This window comes from Rhinichthys klamathensis, unplaced genomic scaffold (assembly GCF_029890125.1).
Source record: "Rhinichthys klamathensis goyatoka isolate OS25496 unplaced genomic scaffold, OSU_Roscu_1.1 h1tg000006l_1, whole genome shotgun sequence".
Lineage (NCBI taxonomy): Eukaryota > Metazoa > Chordata > Actinopteri > Cypriniformes > Leuciscidae > Rhinichthys > Rhinichthys klamathensis.
The window spans coordinates 8,696,784-8,713,780 of NW_026606559.1; the positions used below are offsets into that span (position 1 = coordinate 8,696,784).

Genomic DNA, 16,997 nt, shown 5'->3' on the forward strand with positions numbered 1-16,997 from the left:
AGGAAGCTTGGCAGCATATTACTGATGCAGTTAATGGAGTTTCATCTGTTAATCGAACATTCCCAGAAGTGGGAAGAAAATGGTTCGACATTAAGCTTGAGAGCAAAAAAACGAATTAGTTCACTTCAGAAAAATAGTATTCAAACTAGAGAAGGACCACCATCGCAGATGCTATTACTGGCTCTCATAATAAGAAAAACCGTATGTAATTACTATATATATAATATTTTTTCAAAATGCTGTGCAAATATGTACCCGATTAAGGTGAACTAAAATGCAGCCTTATTAATGAGCAAAAGGTTCGGGTGTTAAGCGCACTATTTACACGTGGCTGGGAGCAGGTGTAGATTTCTTGTGTACCAACTAACATTTGGAAAATACGAACATTTTAATGAATCCGAAAATTTACGCCAGAACCACTTTACACACGATTTACACAAATTCGTTCTGCTCGTGTTTCATGAATGAGACCCAATATATGTGTGTGCACTGTGTATAATTATTTTGTATATATAAATACACACATGCATGTATGTATTTAAGATTTTTTTATATACATATATATATTTATAGATCATTTATATTATATATAAATATTTTATATATAAATAACACATTTTTCTTACATATATTCATACATGTATGTGTGTATATTTATATATACAAAATTATACACAGTGCACACACACATATATATTATGTAAACACAAACTTGTGTTTAGGATGCGATTAATCGTTGCCCAGCACTAAAAAAATTTTTTTTTAAGTGTAATAATTCCCATTTATTTCTTTTGGGTTATTTCAAATGGGTTAAGCGGTCAATTTGACCCACATATTTTTGTTCAAAATTAGCTGCACTTTCCGCAAAATAAATAAAAATGTTCGAGTCTTCAATTTAACAAGTTCTCATGCATTTAATATGTTAATGTTTGACAAGCTACAATAAAGGTTTTATGTTGTTTTTTTTTAATTGATTTTTAATTTTAATTTAAATTACATGGAAACCATTGGGCAGGTCAGTATGTCCCCAGCCCAAAAGTTGTAAGAAACATCTTTTCTAAAACACATGTAGGTGTCAACTTTACATGCACATTAATGACCATAAATGAAACGCATTCTCAAAGGAGGGTTGCAGGATTGTGCAGTGCAGGGCTCATTATGCAGGGTGTGTATGGGAACGGCAGTAAACAGGATCTTTCTCTCCGTCCTAATCACAGCCCTGCTGTACAATACGCAGTAAAGCGTCCGCCACCGTCGCCACCGCGGGACAGAGAGGACGTTAACCCTTCCCTTCAGCATCCCACATCAGGATCTGTCCTTTATTCCCATTCACAGCGTTTTGTGTGAGATTACATGTTTATTGAACATATAGTTCCAGGGGCGGATCTACAGGGGGGCAAGGGGGGGCAGGTGCCCCCCCACTCTAGAGCCTTGCCCCCCCAGCTGCCCCCCTAACTTTGATGATCCAAAAACTGTACTTGTAAAAACAACCTGCCACTATGTCCACAAGCTTCTCAAAACAATGAACTAAACAATACATTTACCAAAAGTGAACAATTTAATTTTTTATTTTAAATATATTATTAGCCCCTCCCCCCTGCGTCCCTGATTCAAACGTGCAGAGCGGGCGGCGTTGGCGGCTCACACACACACAGCGAGTCTGCTGCGGTAAGGTGGCCCTGCAACCCGACTGGAGAGAGTGAGCTTCCCCAGAGCCTCTGAAGGTGAAGTGAGTTTCCCCAGGTGTAGTTTAAACACACACGTTTAACTTAAAGTTACATTTGTAATGAATGTATTGTATACTAAAGACGATTCAGCATCAGCAAAAACAGCGCGTCTATTACGTTAGCCAAAATCAGCGGTCAAATCGCTCCCTCGTGATTTGTAAGAGCACTCTTCCCTTTGATTAGCCTAATTTTGATTTTAGTAAAGACAAGAACAGCTTAAGGCGAGACACAAAAACATCGGGGTTTTTTTCACTGGTTAATTTTAAGATTTTGGGCTATTTGTCTTCAATAACATGTCTTCTTTCAGACTTGTGGTGAAAAAAATTCCAAAAAAACACATTTAGGACTTTATTTTACTACACTTTGTCTATTTGCGTCAGTAGATTTCTCCTAAATTCAACAAAAGTTGTCGTTCTAAATCAACATGCTGCTCCGCGATCGCTGCATTTCATCACATACATGTCATCACATACATCTCCGTTGGAAAGCTCTCTCTCTCCTGTACATTGTTGTCGTATCCAAATATGGTAATTTCCTTTTAATCAGCAACCAATCGTGAAAGTACAAAGGGCATTTAACTCTAAAACCGAAATCTCATTGGCTGATGTCAATTTCTGACAACGTGATTCGTTCAGATGCATCACGTGACGTGCTCTGACATTTAGATATGCGTTTTTGACTGTTTTTCTGTTCAGTTGAAGGCCATAAATGCTGTGATTTAGGTGGTTTGTATTGTTGTTGCTAATGATTTGATATTGCTAATGAAGATATTGTGTCTGTAAATAGTTGTTTCCACTAAAAAAAGTATGAATTTTTACATTACAAATCTTTAAATGCTGTTTTCTCAAAATTAGTTTTTTTGTCATTCTCCAGTACAAACATCTCAGCCTGTGTAGCACCTATGTACACCAAACTTTCCAGTTATACACTTAGCAGTATTCTGAAGATATTTTCAGAGGGATTTGTTAATAAATCATTCCTAAAAACCTTTGTAGTGTGTAAGGGCATGATTAAACAATAACATTAATCATTTAATAATGATTAAAAGTGTTTTTGTGTTTGTTTTGTTAAAGCAATTCACATATAGGGATTCCCATGTACCGTCTACCCCTGCCACCCTGCCAAGACCTCTTGCCACCCCTTTGCCCCCCCATGTAAAATTTTCTAGATCCGCCACTGTATAGTTCCTCAAATCTGATGGGTGGACCATTGTAAAATCGCTGATATACAGACGCATCAAGTTGAATTCGTTAATTCTATAATGGAAGTTGTTCTGTACTAAGCATAAAAAAAAAAATTTTTTCGAATGCTTTGCAATTCTTTCCTCAGTGATTCTGAATCCATTTTAGTTTTTTTCCAGCGTTCTCATGATGACACTTGTGCGCACTAGAGACCGTTGTATTACACACAATTGCTATTAAATTACAAACATATTTTTAAACTTAAACAAAGGTCGATAAATATGGTAAAAAATGTATTGCTCATTTTTGTTTTGAAGTTTTCAAAACAGGGTTCAAAGTGCAAGTTTTTTGAAAACGGTCTCCGTGTGAACAGTAAAAACGCGAATCTGTGAAAACAATGACGTTAACATAGTTTTCATAGTCTTTAGTGTTTCATCATCGCCATCTAATGGCCTGGCAGCAGAATACAGCGTTTCTAGTTGTTTTTGCAGAAAACTCGCAGGAAAAACAGGAAATGATTTCCTTTTAACCCTCTGGGGTCCTTCATTTAACAGTCACACTCAGGACCTTCGGGACCAAATGGTCCGGGAGGGTGGGATTAATATATATATATATATATATACACTCACCTAAAGGATTATTAGGAACACCATACTATTACTGTGTTTGACCCCCTTTCGCCTTCAGAACTGCCTTAATTCTACATGGCATTGATTCAACAAGGTGCTGAAAGCATTCTTTAGAAATGTTGGCCCATATTGATAGGATAGCATCTTGCAGTTGATGGAGATTTGTGGGATGCACATCCAGGGCACGAAGCTCCCGTTCCACCACATCCCAAAGATGCTCTATTGGGTTGAGATCTAGTGACTGTGAGGGCCATTTTAGTACAGTGAACTCATTGTCATGTTCAAGAAACCAATTTGAAATGATTCGAGCTTTGTGACATGGTGCATTATCCTGCTGGAAGTAGCCATCAGAGGATGGGTACATGGTGGCCATAAATGGATGGACATGGTCAGAAACAATGCTCAGGTAGGCCGTGGCATTTAAACGATGCCCAAATTGGCACTAAGGGGCCTAAAGTGTGCCAAGAAAACATCCCCCACACCATTACACCACCACCACCAGCCTGCACAGTGGAAACAAGGCATGATGGTTCCATGTTCTCATTCTGTTTACGCCAAATTCTGACTCTACCATCTGAATGTCTCAACAGAAATCGAGACTCATCAGACCAGGCAACATTTTTCCAGTCTTCAACTGTCCAATTTTGGTGAGCTCTTGCAAATTGTAGCCTCTTTTTCCTATTTGGAGTGGAGATGTGTGGTACCCGGTGGGGTCTTCTGCTGTTGTAGCCCATCCGCCTCAAGGTTGTGCGTGTTGTGGCTTCACAAATGCTTTGCTGCATACCTCGGTTGTAACGAGTGGTTATTTCAGTCAAAGTTGCTCTTCTATCAGCTTGAATCAGTCAGCCCATTCTCCTCTGACCTCTAGCATCAACAAGGCATTTTCGCCCACAGGACTGCCGCATATACTGGATGTTTTTCCCTTTTCACACCATTCTTTTTATTCTTTGTAAACCCTAGAAATGGTTGTGCGTGAAAATCCCAGTAACTGAGCAGATTGTGAAATACTCAGACCGGCCCTCTGGCACCAACAACCATGCCACGCTCAAAATTGCTTAAATCACCTTTCTTTCCCATTCTGACATTCAGTTTGGAGTTCAGGAGATTGTCTCGACCAGGACCACACCCCTAAATGCATTGAAGCAACTGCAATGTGATTGGTTGATTAAATAATTGCATAATGAGAAATTGAACAGGAGTTCCTAATAATCCTTTAGGTGAGTGTATATATATATATATATATATAAATCATCTTTTTTTTTACTTTACTTTTTTTATAATATTTTTTTCTTTTCTTTTTTGGTGTTTTGAGATAATTTTATGATTTATAATTAATATTTATGCAATGATTATGACCCATTTTTTTCCTATTGAACATAATAGATTTTATATATATATATATATATATATATATATTTTTTTTTTATTATTATTATTTTTTTTAAAGCTGTATTTCATTTTAGAGTCAAGCCTAGGCCTCATGAAAGCAATTGTTGAAATGAGATGGATGCCATCTGGTGGACACACTGAGCATTTTAAAATTTCAAAACAGATATATGTAATCTGAATTTATTAGTGTGTATGTGTAAAAAAGTGTGTGTGTGTGGATCTGTCTGTTTTGCACTCTTGATGTTTTATAGTTTCACCCCTTCACTGTTGTGTGCTTTTTTTTCTGGATCGTGGCTGATTTGTAGATTATAGGCACAAAAAAACTCGGTATTTTCACATTTTTGCCAATTTCCCATTCATTTCCTATGGGGGTCCATTTGGACCCGAAGGTCCTGAGTGTTACTATTTTTTTTACAACCACTTAGACTATTCAAATCCTGTCGCCAATTGTTTTTGGGTGTTCATATACCAAGTACCAACAAAGTCACCAAATTTCGGACCATTCCGATAAAGCTATGATTTTTTAACATTTATTTAAATGCTTCGGGTCCATTTGGGCCGAAGGACCCCAGTTAAGCATCTTATTGTTGTGTAAACGTACCCTTAGTTAATGCATTTTTTTACTAGCCCTAATGAATTGAATACCATTTTATGTTTTTTTATTTTTTATTTTATATGTACAGTAGCAGAAATTAAAGCCATGAATGATGGTGAATCTTCAGTCTGAGCTCTTATGTCTTTCTCTAACACTTCTAGACCATGTTTAATGTCTCCTGTTTGTCCCTCCGCACAAGATTCTTTCCGTCGCTGTGTAATATCCACGAATGTTTCTGAAAGCATTGATGTACATACTTTTCAAACTCACTGCTAAACCATTTCATCATCATCATCATTACGATCTCTTGCGTGGTAAGAGACCTCTGTTACGCCAAGGCTTTGACATGAAGACCTCAGATGTTGTGTGTAATTTTTGCTCCCCGAGTAACATGTAATTATTTCGTGCTATTGTATGGCTATTGTGCAGCTGCCTATATTTGAGACTGTGTTGCTGTCGCTGCGGTCATTATACATTATGTTTTTGAGCCCATTTAGGAGACGAAGATGATGAAAGGCTGTTGAAGCAGCGGTTCTCGACTGCTTTTGCTTCAGGAGCCAGGGAAATCTTTGGGCATGCAAATACAGTACCAGAATAACATCCATTTTAGCATTTTTGGAGGTAACTTTCAACTTCAGGCGTATTATCTGTGTTTGGGTTTTAATTAACTTTATACAGTAGTGGCCAAAAGTGATATTCGGAGAGGATATTGGTTTTTAATGACCCTACAAGGTCAGCTTAACCATCAAAATATGAGGGAAATATTTTACATTTTTTAAATATGAAGGAAGAACAAAGCACTATACTTGGTTAGGTTATTCATCTGACAAAATTATTTGGCAACTACAGCTACATGTTTTATTGTACAATGCAAAAAAAGAAAAGGAGACATTGACTAAAACTTGATCAGTTATTAATTTTCCATTGGTTCTCTCTTGTATTGGCTGATGTTTATAGTTTCTTTGTCTAACAGCCTGGCAAAAAACTGTCGGCACAATTTGCCATGTTTCATTGCGTTATCACAAATAAACTATAAAAATATTTTATTCATTCATTTGTTATGATTTCTTTTCTTTTTTTATCCAGGCTTGGTGTGGTTGTTTGTAGGGCTGCACAATTTGGCCATTTATTTTCTGTTTATATATCATAATTGCTTAATAATAATAATAATAATAATAAGAGCAATAATTATAATTAATTACTATTATTATAAAATCAAAAATATATATGTTTTATGGCTGCCTTAATTTCTCAAATATTATATGTTAAACCATCAAATTTGCATTTTGATGGAAAACTGTAGGGAGCTCTTAACTTTTTGTCGATAAGTGCTTCTCATTACATGTATGTAGATTGTTTGGTGCATGTTTTGTTCCCGAACAAGTGACCGAAACGCCATCTAAACAGATGTAGATTGAGTTCATGTGGAGCAGCATTTAACCGAGCCGTGTAAATGAACGCAGTGCTGCGCGTCACTCTAAAACACACAGTGCTTATATTTATTAAATTAAATCACAGCCTTTTAAGATTTGATAATCACACTAAGCCATATCGCCATTACGGTTTTATTTTAGTTAACTGCCGTAGACTTGTTTATCATAGAAAAGTCCTTTTTCAGGATTACCATGAACTGTAAAGCCCCCAACAAGACTCAAAAGTGTGTGTGTGATGATAAAAAGAGAGTATGTGTCCAAGAAAAGCCTCCTCTCTGTATTCATCTCGGGTCAGTCAGTCTTCGAAGCGAGTGTGTTGAGCTGCTGCCGCTGAGAGCTCGGCTGTAAATAAGCGGTTGGATGACAGCACTGACCACAAGCTCGGCCCTTTTTAGAAGATGTCGTTCTGAATCCGAGGCGCAACGAGAAACACCCATCTGTCCGGGATACACGGCACACTGGACAATAAAATCTTCGTCCGCGCCGCAGGCCGTAGTTAATGTCAACACATTAGCTTCTCATTAAGCTGTCCGTTCAGTTCATGAAGACAGAGACGTGTGTTTTAAAATGCCACTGCAAGCTCATAAAGACAAAATAGGATGACTTCATTTTGGACCCGTGTTTGTGTTTCTACTCCTAGTTTTTCTTGCTTGAGAGCTGTTTTCCTGGTCAATTGAAGGCTGTTTTGACACTGTTTGTGTGAGCTAGAATTGAATTAGACAGGTGGCAGTGGGATACCAAAACGCAGCGTTGGTGAGCATAACAAACTTTTCAACGGTACTGTATATTAATTTTTTTTTTAAACGACCCCATTGAATATGAATGGGTGTTGTGTGGCTGTTATTTGGTGTCTGTTATCTCCGTGGCATCTACAGTGTCCCTGAGAAGTATTTGCACTCTTACGCTACATTTAAATGGGTCGCAACACTTTTATCTGTATCCCCTCCAGTCCACTTACTGTATAATTTCAGCCTCTTTTTTTTTTGCCATTTGAATCAATGCCCCCTGTTGTGATTGGCTAACACCACTGCATATGAAAAGCGCCTGTGTCACGACACTCTCATCATTAAAGCATTCGACCTCAATCATCCATTAATGGTGTCATTAGCCTTTTGTCACTGTGGTATTTCTGGAAACCAACCAGGCCAAGACTCTCGCTCCAGCGAAGTGACGTTCTGTCTCGTGATACAGTAATAACAGTCGAGGGTTGTTTGCGTCTGAACTATCTGTGGTATGTGCTGTGACTCTTCAGGATTTTCCCTGACGCTCTGTTCACTCCTGATGCTGCTGGCTGGGATGACCGGGTTAGCTACTGCCACATCACTTTTACATAACTCATCAGCTTTATTTGGATAGTTGTCCGCATTAACTCAGGGGCTAATGCTGGGAAATTTCATCTTGTCCTGCATGGTGAACCTATCCAGGATTTTAAACCTTTTCTCCTCCTTGACCTTATTTTGCCAAAATAACAGTTGGTAGTTGTAGATATTCTAGGGTCCAATCCAACACAATAAGAGAGTTTAATCAATAGCAAGTGTCTAATTCCCAAAGCTGCCCAGAAAAGCATCAAATAAGATCCTCCTTTATTATATACATATTGTAACTAACATGTAACACAAGTCTTGTTGGTTTCATGATGTGTGCACGTCCACAACTAATCGCGTCTGAATAATGTTTGAAGTCTGTAGCGTATAACCGCATGGAGTATTTTAAGCTATTCTAAGACTAAAATGATTGTATATCATTTTCATAAACGGATTTAAATGAGAAACAGTTTTAAAAACGAACTAAAAGTAATATTTAAAGCTTTGGTCTTGAGTTGCAAAATCATGTGACGTGTGTGCAAGTGTTATTTTAGTATTTATATACTACGGTATTACAGTTTTTATTATTTTGAAGGCTTTTATTTTCTATCCATTTTAATTCTTAGTAATTGAATATGCTTGTCATTTTTATTAGTTTTGTTTATTAACACTGTAGGTTCAATTTATATTTAGTTCAGTTTTAGTTATTTATTTTCAGTAATTTTAGTGCTCTAACTTATTTCAGTCAGTTTTCAGGGCCACATTGAATGACATTTTAACACATATTCAAATAGAAATGTGTATTATTTCACAATATTACTGTTTTTACTATATTTTTGATCAAATAAATGCAGCCCTGGTGAGCATAAGAGACTTCTTTCAAAGACATTTAAAAATCGTACTGACTCCAAACATTTGAATGTTACACCGCGTCTAATGTTACCCGATCTGGCAATCTTACATAGCGTGGTTATAGCAGATATAGGACCGCAAAGTGAATCCAGAAGTGCCTTTCACCCTGTTACGACTTAATGAACCACTGAAACGATTTTGGAAACATTATTTTAAGGTAAAAAAATCTTACTTAGTGTTGCTTTAACCCTCTGGGGACCAGAGTGTTTTTGGGGCCCTTGGGATGTTTTGACATGCACTGACATTTGTGCTTTTTTCAGTTATTTATAAACTTGTTAATGGCAAAGGTGTAAATTCACTCTATATAGCACAAACTTGGCTACCATGATGAGTGAGCAACATGTATGTACATGTTTGTATTTTTAATAGAATAATGTTTATGCGTGGTTATTGAAAAAAATAAAAATGAAAGTTGCTGAAATAAGACCACAAAACACATATTGATTATTTCTTCACAAGACTTTTGAAAATTGTATCACATAGCCTAGAATATTTGCTCCAAAACTATGTGAGAATCATCCTGACTACTCATTCAGATAAGTCAATAAAGTCTTTTACATTTTTAATGACGTGTTTTGTTTGAGAAAGCTTTATGCGAGGAGGCGTGATCTCTCATTAATATGTGTGGAATTTCACACCTGAGAAAGACAAAGACCCTCCCCATAATGGCCCTATTAGGTGCTATCAGGCCATATCATTACAGGAGCCTTGCACAAAGAATGAGGACATTTAAAAAAGAATGGCTTTTAGATTGTTTGGATTTATATAAGGAAAATACAGGGTGCATAAGTCTGGACACTTCTATCACACACTGTTCACCATATAGACATGGTTTTATTTCAGTTCAAAGTTCAAAGTTAGAGTTGGAAACATCTTGAAAAGAAAATTGTCTTTCTCCATAAATGTCTTAGTTTGATCATACATATTTCAAAGTTGAGGATTCATTATTTTGATATAGCTTGAACAAACACTATAACATCTTAGTTGATTAGTTTATTGACAAAACATACTATATATTATAACATACTAACATATGAGCAGAAACTCCTAAAAAAAGCTTATTTGATGTCTATTTTAGAGTAAAAACTTTATCCAAAACGAGTCAACGAAATGTTATTTAGTCTGTAACAGTGCGTACACACACACACACACACAAACATGATTCACATTTAACAGTACGCTATTTTTCCGTTTACAGACACTACGTTATTCTATAACGCGATTAGAACAAAGCACTTGCAAAAAACACTTACTTCTCAGCTGAATCTGTTCATCCTCGCAGTGAAAATAAACCCAGTGGTAAATGTCCCAGGATTGTTCCTCATATAGACGACAATAGATTAATCTGACTATAAAATAATGTGTGTTTTCAGAGTTTATGGGCGTTAACGCGTCTCAATGTGTTGCTTCACATATTTGCGTTTGAATAGCGCGTGCTCTCCGTGGGCGTGTCACATTACCAGGGATAATCAGCTGAGAGAACGATAATGAGACGGGCTGACACGTCTCTCTTTTTATATAGATGACATAAACGGAGAATATTAATTTTAGTTTTGAATCGGATCATTTAAAAGTACAAACTCAAACGATTTAAAAGATATATTGCTTATGGCTGGGTGAATAGTATTAGCTGAGTTGTGTTGAAGATTAGAGACGTGCTCCAGAAAAAAAGTTCACGGTGACCGAGAGGCAGAACGCACACCCTGTTTATTTTCTTTATTTTACAAAAGCACAATATTTTATTTCGATTGTATGTGGGCACATAAAAAAGTAGACATTTAACAGATTATTTTCTCATATTTCTTAACTCTATATGAACAGAAATGATGGTAGTACTTTAAGTCTATTTTTCTGCTATGTGAAAAAAAACGAGCAAAACGCGCCCGCGCGTTTCTGGTCCCCAGAGGGTTAAAAAAAGGGTTATAGTATACATTAGCATATACTGTCCTGTTCCATTTTCTCTTTCAGGTCAAACACTATCATTACACATCAACAGTTTGAAGATTCTTGCTGAGCAAGATAGTTAAACTGTCGACATGTTTATATCTAGCTACCGGACGGAGTAACATCTGGTTTAATAACATGGACTTCAGAAGGAAACTCTTATGACTCCCTTGAGTACTGAGGTTTGTTAACGGCATAGTAATGCACTTTAAGTTGGTTCGGTGGAAGAGCTGCAGTGTGTTGGCCGAGTCCCTAGTCTAATGCTGTCTGAATCTAGTTGCTGCATTTCCTGGCCAGGTGTGTCTTAAAAAACATAAATCTCAATCAGAAGAATAAAACGTGTCTAATAATGCTGTCTCTGGTCGGCCGCGCTGCAGTGTCACAGAGCGCTCTGATTGTTGTGGGACAGCCGTAAGAAAACGCCTTCAGTCACACCCTTGCATACTTGCTGTCTTATCGAAATCTCACACCCTTGCTAACACACAACCTCAAGATTCTCCCGCTGTGAGTCTGTCCGCTGGTATCTGAGGCATCAGAAGCAGTTACAGCGACTCCACATCTCTGGCGCTTCACCAACTTGGTTATAAGGTGTGGAATTATTGTTGTTCATTTAACTGTCATGTCCAAAGTCAAGTCAAATTATATATCACTTTATGTGAGGGCATTTTATGTATGCGAATACAGTTGGACATACTTATGTTTTTCCAGAAAATGTTCATGTTATCGCATTGGACTAAAACTTACTGGCTTCACTCACACAGGGTATAAATGCTTCCCAAAATGTTTTGAATAATTTTTTTTACTTTTTGAGGACCCCTACACACACACACACACACACACACTTGATTATTTTATTTGGAATGACCAATACTGATTAAAACAACAAAGTATCCAAATATTCACAAAGAGCCTGTTGTGTTTCACCTGACAATACACACATCGACAATAGTCACAACCACATGAATATATAAATAAATAGACTATGGATAGAGGTGACATCGCCTTCTCCAAACATGCAGACTGCCTACATTTCTCATTACATTATATAATCAGCAAATATTAGATTCAATCTTTGTCAACTTGTTTTCTTTCAATTAGGACAGGTTTTCTATTTCTTTTTGCAACTAACTGATCGTAAATGTATTCTTTTTAAAATCCAGTTGTACTTTTTCTATACAAACTCTTAACTAATTTAGATCTACAGTAGAGTACTGAAATTGCATACTGTCAGAGTAGGCTCTACATTTGAGAACTTCATAACTGTTATTAAAGTATATATAAATTATAGTATAAAAAAATGATCATCTAGCATGCATGTGTTTATCTGAATGTACTACATCCGCTGCTGCCGGTCACGGCTCCACTTCCATAGTCTATGAATAGTAAAGTGTCCATGGATGTGAACTTCAGGGGCCGGTTTCACAAAGCTGTGTTAGACCGGTCTATAGTGTTAGACAAGTCTAAAATTTGCTCATGGACTAGTCTAATGCAAGTTTGACTGTTTCACAAAAATAAAGACGGACTTAATTTAGACCAATAAAAAAATAGGACACCTTACCCCAGGCTAACTTAGGTCGACTCTGTTACCTTGGCAACCAGCAGTAACAATCAGTTACATTACAAACAGCCGAAAGAAAGCATAGGCGACTGTCCACCATATACATTCATCACCATTTCAGTGGTGTCTTTAAGTGTCTCTTGGGGTCCTCCTCCCGTTTTTGGATATTTCCTCTTAAATATTTCTCTTTTGGCGGCTTGTACCATGTTTCTGTATCTATTCTGTACGTCTTTAACGCTTCGCTCAACGGTCGGATTAACGCCGTTAACTGTCGTTGCAATCTTTGTCCAAATTAAACATTTCTTTTTGTTACTACATTCTCCGCTAAATTTCCCAAGTAAAATGTCCCTTGTAACTGTTATACTCCTCCAACAAACATATATTTTCCGCTGGGGTAAACTGCACTGAGCGGTTGAATGCGCTTACTCGATCCGCCATGTTTTTTGTTTTGAAAAAGTGTCTTATTTTACCCAGAATGCATTGCAGTGTAGTCCTACTTAAGATAGTCAAGTGCTTTGTGCAACGGTCTGATTTAGATGTCTATCTGAAGTCTGACTATCTGCTATATCTAAGCCATAGTCAAAGTCTATCTTTGTGAAACCGGCCCCTGAATCATCGCGTGAGTAGTTGGTCATCCGGCCATACTTTTTTTCTTGCCCACTGTTTTATGAAAACTGAATTCAGATCTCATTTCACATACTGATTTTCACCTACTATATAGTAGGGAGATACAGTATGTGTATTCAGAAACTAATTTGGTGGTTAAGGCAAAAAAGTCACAACAGATTTTTAAGAAATCCATAAAGTTTCAAGGAAAAAACATTATTGACAAAAATGTTTCTAAAATACTGTTGAGGTCAATTTCATAGGAAATGAATATGGGTCAATTTGACCCCCTTTATGCAGTCTTGGGGTATTGATACAAACAAAAAAAACTTGTTTAGGACCCTCAATTTTTTTTAGGATGGTAAATTATTATTATTTTTGGTTATTTCCTATGAAATTTAACTCAACAGTATTTTTGGATACATTTTTGTCAATAATATATTTTTCTTTAAACTTTATGCATTTCTTAAAAATCTGTTTTGACTTTTTTGCTCTGAACCAAGAATTTGCCTTCACCACCAAACCCGTGTCTGAATAAATCAATGAAACATTTATTTATTTGATATTCCATGAATTCTTCAAAAAAGAGTTCTCATCCTCTGAAAATGACATTGAGGGTCCGAAACAAGTTTTTCTTTTTTGAAGAATTCATGAAATATCAAATACATAAATGTTTCATTGTTAAAAATATATAATAAATCACAGCATGCCGGGTCAATTTGACCCCTTATGCATTTCTAGGGTAAAAACAGCCAGATCTGAGAAACTGGCCACATATAATCTACTTCTGGGAGTAATTCGTCACGGTTTATAAGTCTACTGGGAAAGTGTTTCGTTTGCAACTTGTCATTGTTATTATGAGAGCTTTAACAGAAGATCTAGTCAGTGGATTTGGATTTGGAGTTCATGAGGTTCATGGCATCTCAACTTTGAAGGATGTTTTCTGAGTGAAATGGTAATGTTTGTCCACTCGAGTGCTGAAATAATCGAATGCGTACCAATCTGTATGATGCCTGGAATTAATATTTTAAATATTACATGTGACCCACATTGCTCAAACGTTGAAGGAATTGGCGTGCTGTGGATGTTGCTGGTGTAGTTTCTTCTGTGTCTTTGTGGAGCTCCACAGAAAACCGAAAGCTGCTGAACTTCAGCAGATGCGCAGCTGTGAAACGCCAAACATTTATGTCCTTTTTTATCTCAAGTAAGATCAAGACTTTTATATAATTACACCGATTACAGACCAAACCAAAATCTTTCCGCAGGAAATGCCTGACCACCAGCGCAAGGACGAGTGCTCTTGTGATCTGCTGTTTTGCACCTGTTTTTCTCCTTTTGAAGAACTGGCTTTGCGGGAAGATTTGTCAGTTTTGTACCTCGTAGAGTCTGATGAGTCCTGCAGATGTTGAGTCGGGGCTTTGCAGCTGTGACCTGCTGTTTATTGGTGTCAGGCTAACAGAAAACCTGTTTGACTGAAGTCATAATGACCACTGACATTGAGGTATGCACATCAAACTAAATTTATAATCTGCAGCAAATGGTGTTTTCAGCCTGCGCTAATTAATAAATTCAGTGTCCACGTGTTCAAATACATTGAGCTTCAGTGCTCATGCAAGCAATGTGAGTTCAAATCAGGCTTGCAACATATCCAGAGTCCTCAGGAAGGTTTCTGTGTTCAGATTTGAATATCATGTTTGGCACTTTAAACGCCTCACCTTTTGATTATTATTATTATTTTAATTATTATTGGGAATGAACCAAGCCAGAATCAAACATTGGTTGCCCGATCAGGTTGTACTGTACTGTTAATATTAAACAAACAAAAAAACAACGTAAATGTCCGGGTATACTTCATTTTCTGCGTTCCACACCGTCTCATGCACAGTCAGAGATTTCAAAGTATACTCAAGCAAGTATGGACAAGTTAAACACATGAATGGTATAAATACTTTCTTATACTCTACCAGATGTCAGAGGGCAGCACTGATGACAAAAATTACATTGTGGAAACGCGGGTGGACGAAGAATATTGTGGGCTCGAGTAACCAATGTTTTGCAAATTTGGTACGTTGCTACAACATGCTGCAGTTCAGCAGAATTCAGGCAGTATGCTGTGAAACGTGAAAGCAACGTTAAGATTTAGGGATTTAAAAATGCATCTATACCTGATTTTATAATAAAAATTGTCTGTTTGTTATTGGGATTTTTGATTTCACATTTAGATTTTGGTTTAGATTTGACTATTCGTGAGCTGAAATAGTAAAATGGAGCCAACCCTTTTCTTTTTTTTAAATTCAAAATAGACTTGATGTGCTAGTGTGTTATAAAATCATTTGGTTTTACAGCTTCTTGGGTGATTTCTGACTTCAGATGTGTTTCAGCTCATATTCTCTTTCCTTCCAGTCGGTGGTGAAGACGGGTCGGCTGCTCATCAGTCATGAAGCTCCAGTGACCGGAGGCTTTGCAGCGGAGATCAGCTCTACTGTTCAGGTAAGAAGCAGATGCTAAATCAAGGCTCTTGGGGATGTCATTGACCAGTGCTGATTACGTTCAAGCAGGGCCTATTAACACTCGCCAAGCGCCAAATCCAAGAAAAAATTGGCGTTGGCGAGTATATGAAACGGTGTCGATCGCCAGTTGGCCCATAACGTTTTTGTGAAGATGAAATGTTGATGAACAAACATGAACGTCACTCGGGACAGTGCTGCATCGTCATGAAAGTTTAAGCCTTGCCAATTTAAATATTCAAGCTCAAGAAGATGCTAAATGGACCTCGATTCGTTACAAACACGCTGTGTGGGAAGTTTAAACGTCCGTGCGCTCCCAGAAATCCACGTCTCAGACAGCGCACGAATACTAAATTGAGTTGTCTTTCATGTCGTCTTGCGCTTGAACGGACAAATTCACACAATTATGCCAAGAAATGTCTCGTGAGTATCCTAGTAAACATAGTCGGTTATGTCTTAGGTAAAAGTAAACAGTTAAGAAAGAAAATGTGTACAGAATCAGTATATTGGATCTGTGCATTATGTCCTAAAGTGACAACAGCCTAATGTTCTTGCTGTTGTCTGTTTTTAATCTTTATCAAACAAATTAATCTGTTTAATTTATACTATGCAGTTTTTATTTGATTACTTTATTAAATTTCGGTACCTGAATACTACTGTTAGACCTACCTGAAAAACACTGTTTGTTTCATTTGTATTTTTGTTCTATAGTATTGATTTATGCTCTTGTACTTATAATTCTATTATTTGTTCTTATTTTATCCTGTTTGTTTGTCTTTAATAATGTTTTAAATTGATATTAGTTAGGCTAGTAGTTTTAGCTGTGGTATTAAAATTGGAATAGAGAATTGTGAATTTACACTGGAATCAAAAGTCGTTTGCTGCCTGTTTTTGCAAAAAAAGTGTCATGGCTGGTAAATAAATAAATAAAAAATCATTTTCTTAAGTCACCAGCCATTGGCAGGGGTGACAAAAAGTTAGTTTTAGGCCCCGTGTTCAAGTGTGATGCAGATTTTTTTTTTCATTACACTTCTTTTTCTGCTTTTTGACAGTTTGTAAAACAATATTTGGAAAAAAAAATGTGCCATTTAATTCTAGATCTGTGGCCAGTTGCATAAATTAGTCTCTCTAGATTAAATTTAGAACTAATCTGACCAACTAATATGTAAACCAAGGGATAACTATTCTTATTTTTCAAATTAAACCAATTTA

The 16,997-nt window shown here is 36.9% G+C and overlaps 1 protein-coding gene across 1 annotated transcript in view; it reads left to right on the top strand.

Moving 5' to 3' along the window:
• The window catches only part of bckdhb (branched chain keto acid dehydrogenase E1 subunit beta), a 92,726-nt gene that overhangs the window by 58,574 nt on the left and 17,155 nt on the right, over window positions 1-16,997 (top strand). The window contains exon 9 of the mRNA XM_056258183.1: window positions 15,682-15,768. Within this exon, the coding sequence (XP_056114158.1) occupies window positions 15,682-15,768 (87 nt within the window). The remainder of the gene's footprint in view (window positions 1-15,681; window positions 15,769-16,997) is intronic.